At 33.4% G+C, this 27,366-nt stretch overlaps 1 protein-coding gene across 5 annotated transcripts in view; it reads right to left on the minus strand.

The window, feature by feature from the left end:
- The window catches only part of LOC134529577 (homeobox protein Meis3-like), a 68,607-nt gene that overhangs the window by 18,313 nt on the left and 22,928 nt on the right, over positions 1–27,366 (minus strand). For all 5 annotated transcript variants that reach the window (XM_063363811.1, XM_063363810.1, XM_063363809.1 and 2 more), the window contains 3 exons: positions 23,712–23,978; positions 8,191–8,470; positions 2,230–2,372 (listed from right to left, as the gene is read on the minus strand). In XM_063363811.1, the coding sequence (XP_063219881.1) occupies positions 2,230–2,372; positions 8,191–8,470; positions 23,712–23,978 (690 nt within the window). The remainder of the gene's footprint in view (positions 1–2,229; positions 2,373–8,190; positions 8,471–23,711; positions 23,979–27,366) is intronic.

The raw sequence follows: 27,366 nt of genomic DNA on the forward strand, positions 1-27,366 counted from the left end.
CGGCAGCCAGGAAAATTGTATTTTAGTTCAGCAATATTATAACCACAATTTTTCTAATTTCATCTGGAATCTTAAACCATTATTTATGTTTTTTTTTATATATGTGAGTCGCAACATCTGTTTCATCATGGATGTATACAGCAAGTAAGCTGCTACTTTATCACAATGTGACTATTGATTTATATGTCGTTAAAACTATGATGATTACTTCTTTTAATGCCCATCTCAATGGAGTGTCCATATTTTGTGGTGTTGTAGTCCATGGTTGATGACTTTTGTTTATTTTTTTTTTTCCACTTTTGGTGCACGTGACAAAAATAATATTTTGTTTTCAAGTTTGAATTGATGACAAATATGCCATGTTTTTAATTGTTTACATTATTTTTTTTCTATTACTGTTTAGTGAAAAGTAGTAAAAAAAACTTAATACTTGTTTTGCTTATTGTTCATGTTTTTGATTATTAAGTCCCATTAAGCACCAAAAAGGGTATTTATATCACACAAATAACAATCTCAGCAGTGAACGTTGGTATATGACAAACTTACGAGGTATGCTATGTCAAGTATTCATAAGTAAATGAATATTCGTTATTTCAAAGTGTTAGTATTTGAGGCTGAATCAGATACGAATAGTTTATTATTCATATTCAAAAATTAGAATACTCACACAGACCTAGACTTAAAACTATTATCGTCGATGAGCTCTATTTTTTTATTTCATCAACTTTTGCTTAATAGGCTATGCTTATTGAATACATGTAAAAGTAAGAGAGACAATTTCTGACATATTTATTAAAGAAAATCGTTGTTTTTACTTGAATATACTATTAAATTTCAATAGCAAATTGTAACTTTATTATAATTTAATTTGGGTGCTCCCTAGGTTTTCAATACTTAACATATATTTAAGATTTTACTAGTATAATTAAATATCACCACTAATAAATCAAAATAGTATAGCTGTTATCATTTATTGTTTAAAGTTCATCTGTATTTATTTAATCAGGTTTAATGATGAGGACCAAGGAATAATTTTAAGACTGCTTCTTCCTAGCAACAAAACATTTTGTGTGTATAAATATCTACAAATATAAATAATTAATTTTCTCTATTTAAAAGCAGCCATTACACTTCTCAAGAAGAATAATTCAACCTATTATAAATAACTTCTCACATTTAACTTCTTTTTAACTTTTGACAGCGTAGTAGGCCTATTATATAAAAAAGAATGTTATTTTCAGTTTAAAAAATAAACTAAAAGAGATTATATTTTTATCATAGTTAGTATGAACAAAGTAGCACATGTATTGCCACAATTTGCTCCTCCTGAAACCCCCACTCAAACAGAACTGACCAATATATATTTTTGGTCTTTAAACTGTTGATCTAAAGTAAGTAGAGAAACTATACTAGTAACACCATTCAGCTGAAATTAAAATCTTAAAACAGATAAATTGTAAGTATTGAATAGTTTATGAACCTTAAAACAATACCCCATTCTGTGCATTATATTTCAAGATATTATGCATCTCTATCATAACTTCCACAACTTGTATTCATGTAAATTGAATTTCTGAGTCACTCTCTGATACATATAAATATTTATTTATTAGTGATGGGTGAAATCCACATTTTCTCGAATCCTAATCCCATAGAGTACCTCAAATATAACCCTCGAATCCGAATCTAGGTGCCAAGGATAAAAAATAAAATAACGCACAGTAAATGATAAATACTAATTATGGTATGGAGAAATTCTACCCTTTAAATGGTTGTTTCACAAACTTACTTTCTATTATCAATACATATTATATGTAATGTTATTTATATAATTACATGTTAAAAGTACAATATCTTGGAAAATAAATGACAGGAAATGAATGAAGAAAAAAAGTTGACCTAATAAATTTCAAAGGTAATCAGTGTTGAATTTTTTAATTTACTATAATTCCTCTAATATTTTTCTTTCAATCTTTTTCCTTGAATATAAAATCCTTCGAATACTAAGGATTTGATTATATTTGAGGATTTGATTGACCCATTCCTAATATACAAACACACATAGTACAGGGAGTGAGCTGAGTTATTCCTCAAAAAGCTCCACTATACTGTAATATAAAACTACATTGAATAAAATATTATCAATTATTGTGTAAATAAAACAATACTTCTTTGCTTCTGATTTCAACAAAATATATATGTTATGTAGTACTTATTAACAATTATTACCACCAGATGTTGGAAAAGCCATGATCGCATCACACTTGTTGCAAGTTTTGGAAGAACACCACGTTTCTGCTTCTTCTTATCTCGCAAGAATTCATCATCATCATCCAATGAGCCAGGCGTGGTCGGGGCAGGAGACAGTTGATCTGGAAGATCACATTTTATGGCTCGTACTTGATTTATTACAGCAACTACATGACTAAAGTAAGCCAAAAATATTTGTCATAAAATGCATGTTTGTATAAAGTACTTTAAAAACCTAAGTACGGAACATAATATTCAAACAAATACATTGAAGTAATAATATATATAAAGCCATATTTTAAAAAGAAAATATTCAAGGGCATAAAACTTGTTTTATTTTTCTTTCAGTCCTAATACAAATTACAATTCCTCCTAAGTGCATATATCTGAAAATATTTTGAAAATATAAACAGTTGTTACCTAAAAACAAAGAAAATATAAAATAAAAATTTAAAAAGTGAGCTAGTTTTTCAGTACTTGCCAGTGATGTGTAAAACACTTATCTCGGTAACGAGCAAACTTGTGTGTTCTCATATTTTTCATGTTGCAAATAAACATAATACGAAACTCGGACACAAAATTTAACGTAGAATTCTTAAAAATAATGTAGTGTGTGATAAATAAATTAACTAAAATAGTCGCTTTTCGAATACCGAAATTTCTGGATGTGAATCACACACATACTTTCTGTGCCCGCTGCTAGAATTCATTGCCTGAATCGTAAACATTGTTTGCCATCATAAAATGCAGATAGAAATTAGCAGCACAAAATAACCTGAAATTTTAAGCTACTAGAAACGGGTTTGATAAAAAAAACCTTGCTTGGTACCTGATTTTTGAAATGGAATTTTATTAAAATACTGCCCATCTTGTTGAAATTCACTAAAAGGTTAATACTATAAAGTTTACACACATGTTAAAAGGTTCACTTCTATGGCATTACTAAAATATTAACCTGAAAAATTTTAAAACACACAATACTAAGTATATGTTTATACTTTTGTTTTTGCTTGAACAACTGAAATAATTCTGTCTGTAAATGCTTCTTACAATCCAACCTTAACCTTATTGAGCTGATTTAACATTATCATCATATAAAAGTAAAAAAAAAAAAATCCAGACGAGATTTCAACCTTGCTCTTTGAGGTTACCAAGCATACACTTTATCACTATGCTACTAAGCTCTTGAGAATTTATTAATGCCAGTTTCTTAGGTATTTTAAAACTTGGGGTTACTTTTTTACTATGAATATTTTAGTTTATCAAATATGTTCCAGGGTGGTTTCACTATCATAAAATTCCATTTGGCACACCAATACGTTTGGTATGTCCCCGAATGTTTATGAAAGTGACAATATATGTGTTTATGTTGCTACACGTGGGTCCGCCATATTTGTGACACATTTCCATTCATTGACTTCTGCTCCATTTTCATGAAACTACTACTACCAAATGCAGTGTACCGAGAGTTAAGATGTTTACACATAAATTTTTTTTCCAAGTGTGTTAAGAATTGACCTTGAACCGTAACTTCACTATACAAGATGGAAGACAAATGGCACATCAGCTTTCTGTTTATTAAAGAAAGTCATAAAATTAGGTTAATTTTAAATGAATCAACAGATCCTGTTAAGTTTGCTTAAAATTTGTACTGACATTTAATTGCCATAAGTGCAATATTTTATGTACATACATTTCTAATAAATTTACAGTTATATTTAAAACAAACCATCAAATAGGTTATGAATATTTTTTTCAAAAAAACAGTGGTTCTGAGACAAAATGGTTTATCAACTTGAGTTCAATGTTGCCGATACAAACATACCAATACTACAGGTACTTAATCCAATATTGCCTCAGCAAAAATACAAGTAAGTATTTGCATGCTCAGAAAACTAAAACATTCTCTGTTTGTTCTACTAGATTAAAATTACACATGCAGCATAAATAATTAATGTAATTTAGGATCTTTTTTATAAGTTGAGTTTCTTTGCTTTGTCAAATAATTTTTCAATATTGTAACCCTATTTTTTTCTTTGATTATAATGCGTGAAATAAACTGTGCACTTAGATACTGGTAAGTTCACGGGGTTTGAAAAAAATATATATTTATAGTTGTATATATAATTTACAAGGATGCAAAACAAATCATGCATCGTACTTTTATTTCTGTTGGGAAGGCGTGTGTGTGGGGAGCTGCTAATCACGATTTCTGCCCCCGGGCTGAATGGAAGGGTCTGCCGGCGATAACTGTGCCTGGGGCGTGGCTCGCACATACAGATTCTGTGTTTCCCTTCAGGGGGCCGGGATTTACCAAACTACAAGTTTCTTAAGGGGTGATTTTAATAACCTAAACATTGCAATTTCCGAAACAAAGCAATTTTAGTACAGTACACTCCCGATTATCCGCAAAATTAAGTGGCAGGGCCACCGCGAATAGTGAAAATCGCGGATAATCCGCAAGAGAGCCGAAAATGGGGAAGAAAAAAAAAAGTAAAAACTAATTTCAACTTAAAAATATAAAAATTTATGTACAATAAAAGTTACAATCAACAGTAAAAATTATTAAATTATGCTAAAATTTTGAATAATTAACATACAATACATTTCAGTGATGTAAACATAAAAGTGCTCGGTACTTACTTCGTAACAAGGAGACAGTACATACTGTACATACTCAGACACTTCATTAGACACTAAAAAAGCACAACTCTTTAAATTTACAATTTTTTGAAAAAATCAGTCACTTGTTTTTGTTTCTTGCTTTGGAAACATCTTTTCTTAGTTCTTGATTGAATTTCCGCAACATAAGTTTTTCAGCCAACTGCGCATCGTCGTCTTGTTCCTCTAAATAGTGAAGCAGTCCGACGATGTGTTGCAAAGCCGCTTCGTGAGTTATCTGCGCCTTCGCACTGAGCTAGCCTATGGTGTTTTACTGTATACTGCACACAATACACTCATCAGTAGAGTTCAAATTTGCTCACTTGTAATAAAATACAGATTTACATACATATGTGCTATATTTTTTCGTAGCATGCGCGGATAATCCGCACCGCGGATAATAGGGAGTTTACTGTATATAAAAATTTTAACATTTCAAGAAGTTTGTTAATTTGTCACACTTTCTACAAATATTCTCTCTTTAAATATTATTTCAGTCAAGCTTACTATGAGACATCTATAGTGAAAATTTACAGCTCACAGAAAATTTAGTAATACTTATGGTGGTATGTCCCATTTCAAGTTATAATTTTATATTTATATTAAACAGTGCTTAACTAGTAAACTTTAAGGGTGGCTTAACTTTCACAACATCAATGTGTGTACCATACTTTTTGCTTTATAAACTGACAAAGTTAAATTTTTAAAGTTTTTGTGATGTACAAATAAAAAAAATAGTTTAGGAAATGATTCTTTTTAGGTTTAAAGGCAACACTAGTAGCTACTTAATGATATAGTTTGAAATTCTTTCAGAAAATGTAATTTACTTTACTGTAAAAATCCTAATAATTTTGCGAATATTGAAAGACTAATTAAAATTAAATAAATTTTTCTCAAGAAATTCAAAATATATCAAGAAGAATCCAATAGCATTGCCTTAAAATCTAAAATAATTTCAGTTCTGTCATCACCAGCATCATCCTCCATTGCTTCCAGCACGCGGCCGGGTCAGCAAAATCTTCCTCCGACACTCCAACATTCTTCCTACTTCATTCTGATCCATTCTTCTGCTCTCTCCTGCACTCCTTTAACTATGTGCCCTGTTGTATCCATCTATTTTGTAATCCATTTAATTAACTTTATTTGTACATCACAAATTATATTAAAAAAGTAACTTTGGCAACTCATCATGCACTTATATATATCTGTCTCTGTCTCTGTCTCTCTGTGTGTGTGTGTGTGTGTGTGTGTGTGTGTGTGTGTGTGTGTGTGTGTGTGTGTGTGTGTGTGTGTGTGTGTGTGTGCGCGTGCGTGCGTGCGTGCGTGCGTGCGTGCGTGCGTGCGTGCGTGCGTGCGTGCGTGCGTGCGTGCGTGCGTGCGTGCGTGCGTGCGTGCGTGCGTGTGTGTGTGCAAGATCTTCCAACGTACTGAACTAAAACAGCAAGCATCATATACCACAGGATCAAGTCAACAGGATCATGCCATCAGGATCAAGCCTTCAGGATCCAGGTATAAACTTGGATACATGAAACACCAACCATATTAAACAGAATATATGACGGCTGTAATCAAAGTATTCCCTGAAAAGACTGCCAAATTCAATGTGTCAGCCACTTCAGTGCACAGCACATATTCCTCACAGAAAATTAATGACCTTATCACTTCAATTCAAATTTTTGGCTCCCATTAGGCTCATCGTTACAACATGACTCAAAATAGTATGTACTTTAAATGCAATGAAACAAAAAGAAATTTTGTAATACAATTACATATTCTAATAAAACAACAAACATGGAATATAAGCATTAAAAATTCCTTACAATTGCAATACAGGCATTATTTCATCAAATTTCATTATTACAACACCTACATGGACAAAACACCTACATTTAAAACAACCCACATGAGTAAACAATGAATGTTGGCGATTGCATTAATACACAGGTATTGTAATGTAAGCTGCAATGTTATTTGTTTTTTTTTTTTTCAAACCAGTAGAAATTAAGAAAACTTCCTTTCAGGGTTAATTGTCACTAGTATATTGAAAATACATATTCCTATTTATTATGGGTAAACAATGATTGGCGGTGGCAGTGTAAAAACACAGGTATTGAAATTTAAGATTACAATTTTTTATTTTTTCACAAACTAGTAGAAATTACGTAACCATCCTTTCGGAGTAAATTTAGATACATGTGTAGTGTGTAAAAACCATGTTTTCCAATTTTTTTCTTTCCGTTACCATAAATCTGTGACGTCAGATAACTACCATATGTTTTCTTGGCAATATTACAGTAGAATATAAATTGGTAAAATATTGTTAAATTTACTACCAATGTTACAGACAGTACTACACTTTGCTATGCAAATGTGAGTGTACTGTCTGTTCATTGGCAAGATGCGTGTCTTCCTACCATAGAACCGCGGCAGGAGATGTGAGAAGCAGATGTAAAAGGAGTGATGTCTTATCACAAAAGTCTAGCTGGTCGTACATCGATACATTATGCCAAATAAGCAGGAGGGCTGGAGGAAACACAGAACAGTTATCCCAAGACAGAGAAGGGATGGAAGTAGCTCTTTCCCAACCCTATATAAACACACGGCAAACAAACAGCCGGAAGTTCTGGGAAAGTCACTGCACAAAAAAATTGCCATAGTCTCTAATTATCTGTCTTAAGAGTTTGAATGCATGCCCCTTGAATTTTTATTACATACCCTAAAGATTTTATGGAATTCAAATAAAATTGTGTACAATTTGTTTACTTTTTCTGGGCAGTAAAATTCCTGAACAAGTCCCTATTTTTTCCCCGCTCACTAGACACCCTGTCTAATGTGCATGACTAAGCCAACCGCATGAGATGAACTAACAAGCAGAGAGTTGCATGCAGCATTCAAAGCAAGCATACATACTATCGTGTTAGATTTCCAGGCTTCCATTAGATCACTCATTAACAATTTATGTAGCGAATGTTTTACATAAGTTGCACATTACTTAATGCAATGGGCAGATGTGTTGGTTTATATGGTGGCATCATTCATGATGGTAGAATAAACCAACACATTATGTGATTAAAACATAAGTTATAATTATTAAAAACATGCATTTAAATGGCAGAAACCACATTTACAAGCACTGTTAAACTTCAGTTTATATCACTGATCTTCAAACAAACAAATTGTATTATGTTAAACTGTGTTAGAATAGGCTATTTTTAACTAAATTTCGTCACAGAAAAGTACGCAGAATTAATTTCAGATACTGTCTTCGCAGTCACTTACTATGAAGTATTGAAGACGTGGACTCAGACGGAGGAGGGCAAGGGTTGGCTCCGATTTGCGACAGCGGAGTGCTGCCGTGCACGATGCCGGGAGACGCTGGTCGAGCGACATCAGACGACTGTGTCGAGGCCAGGTGAACAGGCGTGGCCAACAGGCCCTGAGGAGTCTGCACCATCTGGTAGGCCACTTGGTCGGTGACTGCAGTGGCAGCACTAGGCGTTTGCACTAACAAAGTTCCCTGGCCATGTTGCGTGCCAACACCGCCTGCACAGGACAGCACCTGTCACACACGTACATGCATCTGCACTTTCAGTAGCAACATGTCCTTCACATGCGTACAATTATGTCACGCACAAACTGTCTACTGTATGACAACCAACTTTCAAGCATTCCAAGGTACACACAACAGCAAAAATATCTTATATGGAAAAACAAAAACCTATGTATGAGTAACATATTTTGATGTTGAGTCGAAAAGTGTAAAATAAAAAAAAATTAGTTGGGACAAGTTTTTCTGTTGCATTTTCTTTCAAGCTCAACAAGAAAAGGTGGCACAAAATATATAACTCGCATGTCAGAGGATTAATTTTGAATCACTGTTATAGGCTATAATACCCACCTACAATAACTAGATTTACAAAAAAAATTTACAACTTTAGTTAACAATAGAATTTTCCATCTCAATTAGCTATTAGAACTTTACTTACAAAATAGTAACGAAACTGTATTAAAAAAAATATAAATAACTATTTAAAATGTACTACGAAGCACAAGGAGACAAATATATTTGTGCAGTTGCATTGCAGTTGAAGATTTTTAATTTAGGATTTTAATTTATAACATTAAAATTAAACATTTCTTGAAACAGACACTATCATTTCATTACTATTTTTAACATTCTAGTTTGTCATTGTCCTATACCCTGATACAATTTATACACCCAATATGAGAATATTCAGAGTTTATGTATGATAATATTGGGTATATGCTTGGTGCATAAAGTAGCAGTGCCATAACATTTAACTTGCACAATATGTTTCAGAACATTTATGATAACTATGGTACTTCATGAGTAACAGTCACTTGTTCATTTGTTTTCACGTTACATGCACCATTATTTCCATCTAAGGGGGTGGTAAATAATAGAACTTATTTTGTATGTTTGTTACTTTTTAATGATGCATGAAACATATGATGTTTGTGTGGAAAATATATTTGGAGCCCATTTTGAGAAACAGATGTTACTGCAGCAAACTATAACAATTGTTTTAAACAGTACTTACAAAGATGTTAGAATTTTGTGTCAGTATTATGTCTCAACATTAACAAAATTATGGTGACAATACATTAAATGACAGCAAATGCATCTAAACAAAAAAGGAAAATCATAATTGGATTATGAGATTATAAGATTATGTAAAATAAACCAACATCAGTAAATACTTTAATATTTATATATTTACATTGTTTATTACAATGAAACAGCAGAAGAAGAAGAAGATGGTATCATATTCTAAAGTACAATATTGTAACAAATTCTACTTAATCATTTCTGCATCAAATAATGAAGTTTTTTTATTGAATTTTACTGTATAAGATTAAAATTTACTAAATATATAATCCCAGATTACTCCAATGAATCAGTAAGGTTCCACTACTGTTTAATTGTTTCTCTAGACCAGACAGTAACTACCTGAATTATTCAAGCTTCAAAATTAGGTTCGAGTACAGTACTTTAACTGAACTTCAATTCAATATTTCCTGTACTTTTGTAGCCTTACAAAAATAAGCCTAATGAATATGTTTTTTATATTTTAAAATTTAATTTATAAATAAATGATTGGTTATTTTTACTCAACTTTGTCTAAATGCTGCACTTAAGCATATATGAGAGATAAAATTTGATTTTCTCTACTCAGACTACAAAACCAATTTCCCAAAAGGTTCCCTGATTTTTCTAATAACCAACAAAAATATTCCTAATCAGTAATAACAAGGATAAAACAGACATTCCATAAAACAATACAAACAAGTTAATACAGGGTAAATTAAAAGGAAAAAAAAAATCAAGCTATCAAAGGAAATGCAATTCAGGCCCAAATAGGCCTACATTTAAAACAAAGTGAAAACGTGCTATTTCTGTATGTGTGTATTAGCAAACTATTCTTGCATATATTTTGTGACAGCCTTGTCATGTGCCAAGGTACTACAAGTAGGGTGGTAGCTTTCTCCTGCTTCCCCGCCATTACAGCCAAGCCACCGGCCGGCCACTTAGCTATCGCTATTGCATTAAAATAAACCTAAAAAACTTCCACTCTTTCCATTGCTTATATCATTTAACAAAACATTAATGTTTTATCCAAAACCATTTCTCACAGTTTTAAACATGATTGCAAAAATATTTTGGATCTGCCTTAGTTTTATTACTGATACTAGCCAAACAATTTCTCTGTAATATTTTAAACCAAACTCTGTTGTGTAGAAAATCTGTTTTAGGATGTAGAGTTTTTATTATTATCGGAAATTTATGGAAATCCACTTTATTTTTAATGCTTTATGAAAACTTTGGAGTACCATTATGGAGATTTACTAATTTTATAGCTAACACACAGAATATTCCAATAAAAACTAATTTTGTACTTATGATGTTTTATAATTGACCATTACATTGACTTCAAGCTTTTTATAATCAGTTTCCCAGTCTACAGAGTTATTTGTAGGATAAAAATATAGATGATCTCCTTTTGCAAACTGACAGTATGAAAACATGCTCACAGTATCCAAAACACTTCATACACTACATTAAAAGCAAATTTTAATTCAGGCTTATAACCACCTTCCTTAAAAACATGATGAATATATTCATAAATGAAAATTATATCAAGTAAACTTGTGTGTATGGTAGTAAAATTAAACTGTATTAAATGTGAAGTGCATACTAGTAAATGTAAGTAAAAATTAATTCCTGGAACATTAAAATCTATGATAATTATTATTTTATTACAATATAAAGATAATTTGGATTCCAATTGAAATTTTATTGTCATAATCTCACTACAGGAAGCTTAAACAATTTCACCCACATTGATTCGTGATGTAAAGCATACTTCTGTGGGAAATGTGAAGTTAAGGAATAATCAGTTAACCAATTTTCAGTAAGGTGTAAATTAAGGTAGCTGTTTGTATATAAATAAGTATAAAAAGTGGAGAATTTGGAGTAAAACCATTTCTGGCCACCTTCATTTTTCTCCAAGTTATTTGAAACATACCACATTTGAACAAGATCATAACTTCACAACTGAACACTTTGGAAAATTGTTACTAATTTTTCAAAAAGTGAAATATGTGTATTTGGATCTTTTTAAATTATGTAATTATCCTTATCCTCATGAATTAGCCTCATTAAAATTAAACAAATATATTAATTGAATATGACTTCTAAAAATGTTCAGAAACATATTAAAGATGTTTCATACCTTTGAACATTTTAATAAACTTAAAACACAATTTTTAATTCTTAACAGAATTAAAATAATACATTTTCACAAATTTTTGAAAGATTTAGGCAACTCAAAAGGGTCCTTAGTCCACTGCACAATTTTATATCCATTGAGCACAGGTAACATTCAAGTTAACTGTCATGTATACACATAACAAATCTACAAAATTTCAGAAATACAAGCGTAAATGGAATGTATCAAGTGAATAGATGCCTTATACGGGGTGAAAATTTAAATATATGTATTATTTTAGTAAAACCACTGAAACCAGTAAGAAAGTAAAAAGTTATCAACAGCAATGCTTTAGTCAAATAAGTGCTTGAAAAGGGCAATCTAAATTTTCACATAAAAATGGGTAATTCTCAGACATCACAGCTTTTTAGAACGGAAAGAAAAAAATTGTAAAACATGGTTTTAACACACTATACACATCCGTAAATTTACTCCCAAGGGATGGTTTCATAATTTCTACTAGTGCGTGAAAAAATTAAAATTTTATATCTTACATTTCAATACCTGTGCTATTACGTTGCCACCACAATTCATTGTTTACCTGCGATAGATAGGAATATATGTTTTACATACACTAGAGATGTTCTTGAATTCACCATGCAAGGAACGTTTAATTCCAACTGGTTTGTGAAAAATAACTGTTTACAGCTTACATTACAATACCTATGTATTCACGCAATCACCGACATTCATTGTTTATGTTTACCGGTGTCTGTTATTTAATTTTTTTGAGAAATTTAGTTATTGTAGGTGGTGGTGTAGTAATCAAAATTTGTTTAAATATTTGTTGTTTTATTAGAATAAGTAATTGTAATACAAAATGTTAGTTTTGTTACATTGCATTTAAAGTACATACTATTTGCAGTCACATTCTAATGGGAGCCTAAAATTTGAATTGAATTGTTGTCATTCTTCTTCTGTGATGAATACGTGCTGTGCACTGAAGATGAATTTTGCAGAGAAGCTGAATTTTGCAGTCTTTCCAAGGAATTCTTTGATTACAGCCGTCATATATTCCGTGTTCATTATGGATGGTGTTTTATGTATCCAAGTTTATCCCTGGATCCTTAAGGCTTAATCCTGATGGCATGATACTGTTGGCTTGATCCTGTGGTACATGATACTTACTGTTTTAACTAAGTACGTCAAAAGATCCTGTTGGCTTGATACTGTGGTACATGATTCTTACTTTTTTTAGTTCAGAATGTCGGAAGATCCTGCACATAAAAGAAATTGTGAAATAAAATAGAATTATGTTTGTAGGTTGGAAAAAAATTCCTTTTTGTTCTACTTACAATCATAATTCATTATTATATATTTTGATGTGCAGGATCTAACAACATACTGAATTTAAACAGCAAGCATTATGTACCACAGGATAAATCCATCAGGATCATACCATCAGAATATTTTGACATACCGAACTAAAATAACAAGCATCATGTACCACAGGATCAAGCCAACAGGATCCAGGGATAAACTTCAATATATGAAACGGAAGAAATAGCATTATTTAATTCTCCATTGTTGACTATAGTTGTGCTAAACAAAGAGATACACAATCGCGAGTAAACAATGACTGGTGGTGGCAGTGTGAAAACAAAGGTATTGTAATGTAAGCTAAAAACTGTCATTTTTCACGAACCGGTACGAATTAAGACACCATGTTTTCAAGGTAAATTTAGGGATGTCTCTAGTACTCAAAAAACATATTTTCAGTTTTTATTTACTTTTCGTACCCCGAAGACGCAACGTCCGATGCTGGTATAGTAATGTAAGCTCTAACCTATTATTTCTCACAAACTAGTAGGAATTACTTAATCATCCCTTCAGGGTAAATTTAGGGATGCGTGTAGTGTGTGAAAACCATTTTTTCCGAGTTTTTCTTTCCATTCTAAAAAGCACCAACGTCCGATAATTACCTAAAAATGCACAGTAACAACAAAATATACAAAACATATTGTGGCTAGCAAAAACACATGTATAATTGAATTTTTTTATGAACTGTGTTTTTCATGTTATCTTTCGGTAATGCTATTTTAACGTTTTTTTTTTTTTTGGAAATATGGTTTGCTACAACCCTTAATGATTTTACAGTGTTTTCCAGTAGAATGACTGCGCTCAAAAACTAGAAAAGTCAGTGTGTCACATGACTGCTTGTAACGAGTGTAATTCAATGTCACACCAGCAAACTGGAACACGACCAAAAAAAAACTTTTAGATATACTTTCATGGAAATGACAAATGTCATTCGTTCGCATAGTCAAAATTACAGTTTTCATTTCTTTCGCAACACACTTTATTTTCTCTTTTCATCATCTGAACTAATCTGATTCAACAAATATTTGTAATGGTCTGCCATATTGCACTAAAAACCAGCAGTGACTCTGGAGACATTGTGGAAAATAATTGCGCTCAGTGCAGTTCAGTTTGCTCCTGAAATATAGAAAACCACTCTTCTCAGTGCCCCGTGAGCTATACAACATGATGTGACTCGTATGTTTCATCACCTGCTAGCCATAACTCCCAGAATGCACAGGCGACTACCTCCTTTACCATTTGTACTATAAGGCTCTATGAACTTGTGTTTTTAAGCTTAAATCAAACTCCAACTTTTGACTATAAAGTTCGTTCAACTCTAACTCAAACCCAACTTATAACGTTCTGAATAGGCTTATACCTAACATTTTATTATTGAAACAATTTTTACAGACCAAACTAACTTATCTCTTTTACCTTACACATATATAATGAACAGGGGGAAACGTTTGTTTCAAAGTCTGGGAACAAAAATTTTAAGAATAAAAATGTGTACCAGTAAATGCTTTTTGAATTTTAACATATATATAAATAATAGCTTCTTCAACTGCGTGGAGGTAAGAAGTTAGGGAGTTGCCATGTTGATAACTGGAGTCCAAATAAGAATGACCACCCATTCCCACATGTTTTTGTTAATATTACATTGTAACACTAATTCCGTGCTGATGTATGGTTACGGGCCCGACTATCTGGACACACGTGTGCATTATCATTCTTAATAATTTATGACATTAAAAGGGAATATTTACAACCACCTGTTGTGCGTGCACATGCATATGTGTGTGCACATGCACATGTGTGTGCACATGCACATGTGTGTGCACACATGTGCATGCGTATATGTGTGTGTGAGAGTATATAGTATGGATCACAGAATGCCACAATAGAGAAATTTTGTAATAACTAATCTCATGCTTAATCAACATCTCCTCGTTAGTTCACATTAAACAATTAAATATGGCTTTTAAAATAAATTTACTTTTTCTTTTCAAAGCCCTTAAGCAATTTTTAAATCCTGCCTTTCATTTAGTATTAATAAATAATGTGTCATGTGTGAAGTTGGTCTTCCACTTAAAATTAATTCAAGTACAGTAGAACTTGGATAATTCGAACCTCAAGGGACCAGTCAAAAACTTCGAATTATCCAAAAATTCGAATTAAGGAAGTTCGTAATATAAATAGGGCCAAAACAATAAAAAATCATATTTTCTATTAAAACTCTTTATTGGTTGACATTTTTTGAATAAATACATCGATTAATGCCTAAACGATACATACATATTAAAATGACCTTAAAACTATTGAACTGAAACATAAAAACAACCTATTGTTTTTGAAAAAAAGATGATATTTTGGCCTGTTTTCTCGAATGAAGGCTCTCGGCCATTACAAAAGATTCTAACTTATTCAAAGAGATGAAGTATGAATCACTTACATTAATTCGGCTCTCAAAAAAAGTCTAAGTTCTTTTATGTGATTCATGGCGTCAGCTGCACTCGGCACCGGTTCTTCTTCTACTCCAGCGATCTCTTCTTCCGAACCTTCCCCGTCATCGTCTTGCTTCTCACTGCCGAGCACCTCTGCGATGATTTCGGTGTCAGTGACGTCACCGCACACCGCAACATCTTCATCGACATTGAGAAAGTCTTCGTACGAGATGGTCGGGTCGGCTCCCACATTCTCCCAGCCGTCGACTGCTGCTGGAATGGCTTCCGCTTCAGTGGCTTCCACAGTTTCGTCCTCGGTTTTAACAAAACCTGCCTTTTTAAAACAGTTTTTGATTGTTTCTGGCTTCACTCTGTCCCACGCTTGCTTACACATTCTGGAAGCTTGCAGAATATCAAGCTTTATTTTCAGGGCGTTTCCATCTCCGGACAGTATATTTTCTACCAGCAAGGTTCTGTAGAAATGTTTCAAATTTTTTATTATCCCTTGGTCCATTGGCTGGACAACAGATGTCATATTGGCTGGGAAAAAAACCACTTTAACACATTTCAACACTGGTATGGTGTTATGCGCAGTACAGTTGTCGATGAAGAGGACCACCTGACGCTTTTCTTTAATAAACTTCTTGTCCAACTTTATTAGCCACTTTGAAAACAGGTCGCCTGTCATCCAAGCGTTTGAGCTGTTAACGTAATCCACCGGTTTCGACTTGACATTCTTAAAACAACGGGGATTAGCCGATTTTCCAATCATCAACAAGGGCAGCTTTTCTGAGCCGTCCATGTTTGCTCCGACTAAAAGCGTCACTCTTTCTTTGCTTAGTTTTCCACCATGACATTTTTCGCTTTTAAATGCCAATGTTTTGTCCGGTGTGCATTTAAAAAAAAAGGCCAGTCTCATCAACATTGAAAATATTGTTTGGGTCTCTATCTTGGATCATCTCTTCTAAATCTCGCTTCCACTGGCCGGCTTCTTGCTGGTTCACTGCCCCACTTTCGCCACAGACTGCTTTGAACGTAATTTTATTACGTTCTTTGAAACCATCCAGCCATCCAGTGCTAGCTTTGAAATTTTGTTTGCCCAATTCTTTAGCGAATTGCTCGGCCTTTACCCTTATTAGGGGACCACTCAACGGAATTTTTTTGTCTCTGGCTTGCTTGAACCACTTAAGAACACAATTGTCGACGTCTGGGTTATCTGGTTCTCGTAGTCGTTTTCGGTCTTTATCAAATTCCTCTGCACTGCTGAGAATTTTATTTCTATTCTTCAAGAAAGTGGATAGAGTGTTGGGTGGAATCCCAAAGTCCTTCGCGATTTCCAATTTCTTTTTCACGCCTTTGTCCACTTCCCTAATCGCCGCTACTTTTTCAGCTAGAGTCAAAGTTTTATAAGCACGGGATTTTGTAGACGAGGTCGACGCCATGGTTGCTACTCTCACAGTTCACTCACTAAACGTCACTGTACGTAAAAACTACACGTAATCACACATCACAAGACAATTTTAAATAAGCTACAGTACACTGTATGTTACAAAACAGACGATACACAGAACGATGCACAGTTGTACAGTACGGAGTGGAGAGGGGTGAGTGTGGGGAGGGGTGACCTTGGAGACACTACTGCTGCGTGTTGTTGCTACGCGCAGGCGGTCGGCACTCGGCACAAGTGTGCGGGAGGGGAAGGGTGAGTCATCACACTACAAGCTACCGCGCATTTGGTCAAACGCTTAACTTTTGCCGAGTATTGTTTGTAAAACGTATTTCCCGATAAATTTACAATTTTTTGAGCCGTAGTTCATAATTTATTCACTAAATTAGACGCACCAAAAATTCAAATTATCCAAAATAAAATTCGAATTATCCACGATTTTTAGCATTGTTTAGATACAAAATGCTAGGGACCAAGAGGAAAATTCGAACTAAAGAAGATTTTGAATTAAAGAAGTTCGAATTATCCAGGTTCCACTGTATCTTACCACTGAAAGATTTTGATACTAATTTTACTACAATAAAATCTCTGACCATTACGTACAGTCGGTCAACTAATGAAAAACTGAAAGGTCATCCATAAAGAATAAAAATAATTTTTTTTTATTTTGGTTTTATTACACTAGTCTAGAACCCCTATTTGTGTCTCCAATTGTAAAATCTTAAATATTATTATTGCTGAAATGTGCACCCTTCTAGAAAAGATAATTGATAGGAATATGAAAATTTGTTAAATTTTGTAGTGATAATATGAATTTCAAATTCACTTAGAAAATGCCAGGATTTCTTACCCCATAAATATATCCAACTGTTAGGTTGAGATTATTCTGAGTTTAAAAGTGTTGTATGCAAAACTCTACATCACACTTACTGCGTTAAATCCTTGCAGCTTTGTGAGTGGTGATATACTTGGTTTCAGATTGAAAAATTGGTGTGTATTGTGAAAATGTGTGTAGTGGCAGGCAACCTGCAATGAAGGCTATGCTGAATAATGTGAATGTAAAATATACACAAAATGCCCCCGAAATATCTTCACATTTCATTTTACTTCAACATGACATCCAAACAGTAAAAACCTCAATAGGAAGAGATAAAGTAATGGACACAAATACTCTACAACAAAAACTCTACAACAAAAACTCTGCATTAAAACAAGCCAGTTAATTACTTTGGTTTGTTTATGTTAAGTAATCTATTTTAAAATTTTATTCACAAAATTTGTTTTAAGTGAAGTAGTTTTTTTTTTTACAGAGTGCGAGATTATAATCTGGAAGTGGTGGAATGGCCACACAATTATGGGTATAGCCTGCAAAGCCATTAATGATTAAATGACCCACGCACAGATTTTACCCAGAGTGGTTATCATTAGAATTATAAAGATTCATGAACATTTTCATGAAACAAGAAAATAAATTTTATATGACAACAGAACTTTCAAAATATCTTGCCCCCTCAACACAGCCCAAATCAGCATTTTCAGACTGCTACATCTGAACACAACCAAACCTACTGAGGAAATTGCATTAGACCTTCCCACAAATAGTCCAACATAGTCCTCCAGTAAAATAACAGGGTCACCACACTGCAGACAGAGTCTGCTTGCTAACTGCTTGCACTTGATGGCCCAGTGAGCACTGCCTTTAGCACGATGGCCAATGCATACAAGTACACCTCCCTTCAAGTTCCATTTCTATGCTGCCATAATGAGGCAAGATTTAATGCTTTTCAAACTATTTTGTTAGCCTTGCAGAAAAAATTATATTGGGTGTCAACAAACCATAAATTTTTCAATGCTGAGTCCATTCAAGGTATTTTTACAAAACAAACACATAGAATTTTTAAACCTCATACAACTAACACAATTGCTCCTTCCTTTTGACAACATAACATTTTTAATTTTCAAGTAATTTACTCTGACCAGGGGATTTTGTACTTTAAACCCAATAAACATTTTTTAACACAGTGTTGATACAATGAGTGGGTTTTTAACATTTTGTAATATTTCTCATCACAGACTTTCTAGTATAATTTAAATTTAATTTATACTAAAAATATTTAAGAAATTTACATATATGTCAATTTATTTCATTCACAAGGTATTCAAAATACAAACCTATAGTTTCCTATACACACATTCTCGAAACTTAAAACTAGATTACATTTTTCAATGTTAAAGTGAATATGTAGATACTAATAAATTTATTTAACATCTGGTATAAAGATACATTAATTTTTTATTGTATTTTAGGTCACTACACTAATTCCTCACTTGGCACGACTAATGCGTTCCTAAAAATGTTCGTGTTATTCAAAATAGTGAATTCTGAAGCATTTGTCTCCATAAAAAGCAAGGCTAATTTACTTAATGTGTTCCAAAATATGTAGGGAAATATTCTTTATTTAATATAAATGCTTAGAATAACACTTAATGATAAATATGTCACACCATTTATCTTTACAAGCCTACCATAGAATAATTTGTATGGCAAATACGACACCGCATTATAGGAGATAGGTGCAGTAAGGGTAGATCATATGAGAAATTTTTTCAGACAACTTTTAGTATGTTATTTAGAAGGTTTACAATAACTCAGAATGGTATTGAAACTGTTCTTACTAAGGGAGATAAGAATTCTTTTTTTTTTTTTTTGGACATTCAACCCATATTTTCTCAACCCCTTGAGTTGGTTGGTGTTATTAAATAACCTTTCAAACAAAAGTTTCTTGTAATACTCTTAGGAGGTATAATAACTCTAAACAATGCAAAACTGTTTTATTTTTTTCAAGAAACCTTCTCCATTTCTATCTCTTGGTCCAATATTGCCCATTAACCTGAGGGCTACTCGGCTGTGGATCCCGACAGTCTCTGATGGAACTGGGCGCCACCACGTGTAAGGGCACGTGGACCCCGGCTAAACCTCTCTCTCAGGGTGTGACGTGACCCGAGCGAGGCGAGTTACCAGCCCTATTTCTGTTGCTTGGAGTATTGACTGACCCTGCCTAGCCCGATCTTAAGGCGCCGGGTACGCCTCACACCTAGCTATAGTAAGGAGGTACCACGTGGTCAGTAAAGAATACTCACAGTACTAGATTTTATGCCTTTTATTCCTTCCGCCCGATCTCACATACATGATTACGTTACACTGTTAAAATGCCGAGGCGGGGACCAGATTAGATGAAGTTAGCTCACTCTCGTGGCTACACACAAAGTCTCTACGTAGGAAGATTAGTGAAAGTCTCTAAGCGAGAAATACGATTAGTTAAACAGCCCGCCGGTTGAGAGACGCCCCGGGGATAAAATGAAAATGTTTATGGAGATTACTTTACATGCCAGAATTACTCGATCAAAGTTTAGCAAGAGATGAAGTCCCCGGGTTGCAGACGCATGCGCTCCCGACCAGTGGTGATGACGGACTGACTCGCGCGCAGCGTCGCTCGCGCTAATATCGTGCGCCAGCGATTGTGCCACGCCTGGGCAGGGTTACTCAGCGGCCTCGTGCCTCGACGGTGGAAGAACACAGCAGAAAGTTCTTATACACTAAGGTGGCCCTTTCGAGACCTTTCTAGCCTTGTCCAAGTCTGTGCCTGTTCGGGTTCGCCCGGGCAGCGTCCCTAACTCCGAACAACAGCGACACAAGTGACACTGATGACACACCCAGCACTGGGACTAGAGAATAAGAATTATAAAGGAGTGTATATAAAATAAATTCAGAAAAGGGGCGTCGCACTGACTCTAAGCGCCCTCTTGCTGGGCTGGAAACACACGCACACACGCACGCACGAGCGGGAGGTTTGAAATGAGACGGTGGTTGGGCGGTGTCACATCGGGCTCAAAGGGGCCGCAGGCCCGGACGACGTCAAACCAATTCAACCAAGATTTTAGATCTTGATATTTTAAGTATCAGATTGAAAGTAATTTGTGAAAAATTATGACATATAGTGTCCATATGTATGTATGTGTGTGTCTATAAAGGATGAGTCTAAATTTGAGAAACAAACTTCGGCTGCAGGTTTATCATGACAAAATAAGTTTAAAACCTCTATATGACTTATCTAAAGTGCTTCTCAAAGCTGGTTTACGTCAAGTTGGAGCTAAGCAAAATTTTTATTGTAAATAATAGCAAAAGTATTTAAGATACAACACTGAGCATCTGGATTACGTTAAATTGAATTAAGTCCTACAACCACAGAAAATTTTGTGGCTAAGGCAAATTATTTCATTAAAATAATTGGGGGTAGTAACACGTCACAAAAATATGTGGAATATAGAAGGGGGGGGGGGGGGGGGGGGAGAAGATATATATATATATATTACACACACACATATACATACACACACACACACACACTATAGTCGATAATAGTTTTGTGGGGATCTCTAATATAAAGCGTTCATGGAACAGGGAGGTTGAGATATTTTTTGCTCACTATGTCCTAGCTAAAAGATCAAAAAATTAAAGGGGTGAAATAAGTTATACCTGCCTTGCTTTTGAATTCTGCAGCATATAAAAAAAATTACTAGGATAAAGTAAGAAAAAAAAAAAAGAAAAAATAGCACAAACACGCAGAGGTTATATATGTGTGGATACAAGGGCAAAAAGTAGGTTCAAGCTAGTCAATCCCTTCTTTAAAATGCTCTTTTCATTCTAATCCATGAAATAGTATAAGTGTAGTTGGGTGTGTGGACTCCATGTAACCACAACATAAGTACTTTCATATAACACAACATGTCATAAGATGAGTAGCTGCTTTAGCAATCCAAAATTGCATGATATTTTCATCTTATATGCTGCAAAATACTGTAATATATGTATACTGCAATATGAACTAGATCTTTTACACTTAAGCTTTGACACAGTGTGGGAACAATATCTTCCACTAGGAAGACAGAAAGCTTGCTAGTACAAACAGCAGCACATTACTGAGGGAAAAAAAAAAAAGAGAGAGCCTTCGTTACCATGACACAGGCACACTTTCATAAAATTTAATAATTATTTCTACAGTAACAAATATTTCATTTTCACTTACAATCTTATTCAATTATCATATTTAATTTCTACATGGTCTGCTGAGAGTTGCCAAAATGTTTTATTTTCATTTGTTCACCTAGTCTGCTGATAAAAGGTTTTGTGAATGGATTAAATTTAATTTTGTTTGAAGAACATTACATCTCACCGACTTTCAGAATAGCACACTCTTTTTCGGGCATACTTAATATATAAATTTATTATGTATGTTGCTAGCATTGACTTAGTATTCCCATAGTTTTTGTGTGTTATTTATTGTTTTCAATTATCATATTTAATTTCTACATGGTCTGCTGAGAGTTGCCAAAATGTTTTATTTTCATTTGTTCACTCAGTTTGCTGATAAAAGGTTTTGTGAATGGATTAAATTTAATTTTGTTTGAAGAACGTTACATCTCACCGACTTTCAGAATAGCACACTCTTTTTCGGGCATACTTAATATATAAATTTATTATGTATGTTGCTAGCATTGACTTAGTATTCCCATAGTTTGTGTGTGTTATTTATTGTTTTGAAGTGCATTCTTGTTGTGGGGTTTGTTTTGATATTGTATGTGTTTTATTAAGTCCCATCCAGCAAATGTCCTTGCCATCATTTGACTAGTAATTCAATATTAATAATAAAAATAGTACATAATTTGGACTGTGTTACTGCTACTGTCAGTAAACACTGAAAACACATAATTTTTTGCCATCTAAATAAATGTGCACAACTTGAACAATTTTGACACTACAGGTAAAATAAAATCTAAACTTAAAAACAAACAAGCATTCTATAACTATAACTATTTTTTTGCTCAAATCACCATAAAACTTAACTTCTGGCTTGATGTTGTTTGGCTATGTGTCTCTATATCACCTTTTCCTGCAGCAATGTGGGAAAATCACAACACAGTAAGTAGAATGAATAATGTTACTTCATAGATTACATAAAAATTCATCATTAAATGGTTTTGTGTAGACAGCAGTGTGTTCTGACAGTTTCGTGCCACATTAATTGTGTTAGCTGCTCAACGCGCCATGCGGAAAGCATTGGAACTAAAACAAAAAGACAAGTGGATAGGTTGCACAAACATTTTCACTTCTTTAAAATCTTTTGTGATTGCTTAGTGCACAATTTTGTACTAGTAGATACGATTTTGCGAAGCACTGCTGTTCATTTAGATTTTATGTGCAGCATAAAAAGCCACAATGTCAGATAGATATCAATAAAACTAAATGAAGCTTGTCTGGTCCAAGGAATAATAACATAATCAAATACTAAGTAAACATTTTAGTTTGTTCATCTTTCATGGAACAAACTATGAGAGAATTTAAATACAACAGGGAGGAATATATGATAAAAAAAAGTATAGTTAGAAAATGGCTTCATGTAATTTGCCAATTTTTAGCATAAAAAAAAGGACCGAAATCATTAAGTTATTCAAATTTTGTATGAATGTACTTGAATTTTAGTTGACACAGGCTAACAAATATCAGTTTAACATTTGTAAATCACTGACAGTTCTTATTGCTCAGGTTGTATGTATTAAATCCACATCGCCTGTAAAGTGCTAAATGTGCATAAGACCAAACCATTGAGCCAAGAAAAATGTTTGTTTGGTTTCAAACATAAATTACTTAAAAATATATATAGTATTCCATTTTTCTTAAATCTCTACTGAAAATCATTTTAATGAAATTTGCACATATACTAGGAACAAAGTAGATTCCATGCATGCACCACGCACCTGTAGCGAATGTGGTGACGTAGCGTAATGCGAACCCTCGGCAGGACTGTTGCTGTTGCTCGAGTGGCAGTTGTTGGACTGGTTGTGATGATGATGGTGGTTGTTGTTGTTATTCTCATAGTTACTGTAGTCGGAGCGTAACAAGTTCTCACTTTGCATCTTGCCCTTGAGACACGTGATGTAACGGTTGCAAAAGTCTTTGCACAATTCTTGCACTTTTTCAAGTTCAAGCAGGTGTATTCTTAAAACTTGTATTGCTTTGATCATCTAAACAGGCAATATCAAAATCAACCAAATAGTACTCTATAAAACACTACATTATACGAATTTGTATACAGAAAGCTGTGTATTACAATCAAATGTTATATCATGTTATCAAGTAAATAGTTCAGGACACCTGAGTCTACATTTATGAACAAACATTTTTCATTTTTCCTGCAAGAAAAGATAAAACTAAGATGACTTACATTTAAAAACCATTTTTTATCATACAATTCAGGATAGAAAAAAATTAAATAATCCTTAAAAGAATGGAGGTTAGCAAGTAAGCATTTTTACAGATGTTTATTTTAAATTCATGTGCATTTTCACCAACTTTCTTATTTCACTAATAAAAATAAGCATGTGCATAAGTCAACAGCTATAGAAAACAGGTTGCATACAAATAATTACACAGGATTTTTTTTGCACAGTATTTCCTTAACCACTATACAAATATACCCTTATGACTTATCTCAAAATGAAGTCTGTTAAAAACCATTGTGATTCTATTTTTAGAAAAATGTGAACATAATATACAGCAAACATTGATAAATAATTTGAAAATAAGCATAGAGGATAAGTGAGCAGTCACTGTTCCATTCATCACACCATCATTTTCCACTTCATCACCTTCAACCCTGCTGTGACTGGGAGTCTGAGTATTACAAAAAATATTCTACATGTGACTAATTTAATATTATATGTTCATGAATATTTTTATATTCGATTCGACATGTCAAATTGAATTTATTTGTTTTTAATTTTTCTTACCAACAGATAGCCCTACACCATGTGGGACTCATAGAGAAAATTTTTATATAAAAATATATAACATGTTTTCTGTAACATTATTCACATTTTGTTTTTATAATTAACAAATAATCAGTGATGATGATTTAAAATTATTATAAATACTTTTTTTATGTATATAATCAGTGTATCAACAAAATTTTAATGGTTTAAGACAATGCACTGCCAGCAAACACACCCCCCCCCCCCCCCCCCACTTACCGAACAAAACATATTACACATCTTCATTAAGGTTCCATGAATATTCCTCTTTTTTTCTATTATTTTAACTGTATTTTGGATAAATTTTCCTCGGACTAAGTGTAGTGTGGGGGAAAAAAAAACATTTTTTGTATGTCAAAATTTGATATTTGTGAGTACTATGATATTTGAATCAAAATGAACTGTCCACCAGCATAACATTGTGACACATATCACACCTACCTCTTTGTTTCCAGCCTAGTTTAGACTAATCTTTTCCTATGAAAATAGAATAAAAGAAAATATAATGTGAACAAAGCTTTAAATCATGTACTTCTTTCAACAAAAACTCCTTCCATACTAACACACTGCTTTGTATCATCCTTCTTAAGCAATATCAGTAAGGGCCGAGTGTTTGTGGCCGGCGGACCTGTGCGTGCACTTCTTGTGATTCATGAAATCTACTGAGTTTTTGATGGTACTAGTGTTTGTTAGTCAACACTAATTCATCTTTTTTTTTTGTTTTTAAAGCTCCAGAACAATAAAATTACACTAAATAACATGACACATCCACAAATGTCTTTAAATTATTTCCCAAAAAGTTGGCACCCAAAGAAGCGGTAAGTCAAAAACCAAGCAACGATGGATGCTCTAAAAATATATGAATTAATTAAAACTGTAAAATCACTTTGTACAAAAGTGGATAAACTCAAAAGTGAGAATCTGGTGCTTAAGACATTGCTCATCGACTCAAGATCCGTAATTGCACAAATAAAGCATTAACTAAATCAAATCAAGCAAAATCTGCTAACTAAAAATTATACAGATCATACAATCAATTACTCAAGCATATATCAAGCAACAAGATAGTTCATCAGGTAAAAACTCTGCACGTCATGGTCATTGGTGGTCTGACCAGTGACATACTTTCGATGCAGCAGGATTTACATAAAGTCATCAGTAAGAAAAACAAACAGCGTGTTGATGAACAAGGCTTCACTATGATGCAACACTCACAAAAGTCTATAACCAACGGAAAATCTGATCCTAAATCAACCACTCATGAATGAAACAAAACCCACATGAAAAAGGGTATTAGAAATATTTCAACACCTAAAACCACAACCAAACAAAAGTTAAAAAAATGCTTTCTTTGTTATAAGTTCCGAATCATCTGTCCAAGAGCAAGAAGTTGTTGATTACATCACTAATGAACTTAATCTTTCTCAAGTCAAAGTGGTTAAGCTCCACTCTAAACACAATATGTATGCTTCGTTTCACATATCAATTCTGGAAGAAAATTTAATAGGATAAACAATATTGTCTTTCGGCCCAGCGGTTTATAATTCGCCCCTTCTACCGGAAAATGCATCCTGAGCAAATTGCCAGTACCAACACATCAACAGATGTCCATGAAAACACCAGTATTGTCAGTCATAAGACTTTCCCTGACAGTGCCACACATCTTCACCCTCCAAAAGGCCTGGAGAAGCATCGTCCTTTACAAGCTAGTGAATGCCTAACCATGGAAAGTGGGAAATAGCAAATGTTAAGAGCTCTGAGAAACAAACCTACAGAATTCTTTGAAAATGTAGTTAACACCCAATATATGACATAATTTGTCTTCCTGAAACCTGGTTCAATGACTTAAAATCAACTCACACTGTTTAACAGATTATAATAATTTTTAGAACTGATTGATAATTTATAGATTAATCTCAAATTTTAATGCATTAGAGAAAAAATTATATTTTAATTAAATTGTGTTGAATAATTATTTGTGTTTGTCCTAATTGTTTTATATTGTAATTTTTTTATTGATTTTGTTACATGTTTGTGACATGTTTATGTTTATGTTTATGTAGCTGTTTTCCGTTATTTTGTTATGCGGTTCCCGCTCATGTGCGGTGTTTGCTTGTGTGTGGTGCCTGCCTGCATGGTTAGTGCCCACCTACACGTAGCGCCGACTTGCTTTCGGTGCCTGGCCAGTTGTAGCACCTGCATCTCTTTCCTGTATTTGTTTAAGAAATGTATATGAATTGTTTGTTTGTATGTCTGTGTCCACCATTAAAGTTCTCCAACTGTCAGTGGGCATGTCACAAATATACAAATGAAAGAATATATAAATAAATAATTAATATTGATTTTTTTTTAATTCAGAGCTTTATTTTTAGGTTCCTTACTCATGTTAGATTAAAAAAATCATGGTACACAGTCTCCTCCAACACAAAGCAGTGATTTTTAAAGCCCAGGATATCCAAAACAATAATTTAATCTTAATAATATATATATTGTTATTAAATTATATGGTTTTGTAACTAAAGTATTTTTTTAGTAAAAAATGACAATATGACAAAATTTTAATTTAACAAACTACTTGTTGGTTCACAATTCAATGGCATTA

Source organism: Bacillus rossius, chromosome 2 (assembly GCF_032445375.1).
Source record: "Bacillus rossius redtenbacheri isolate Brsri chromosome 2, Brsri_v3, whole genome shotgun sequence".
Lineage (NCBI taxonomy): Eukaryota > Metazoa > Arthropoda > Insecta > Phasmatodea > Bacillidae > Bacillus > Bacillus rossius.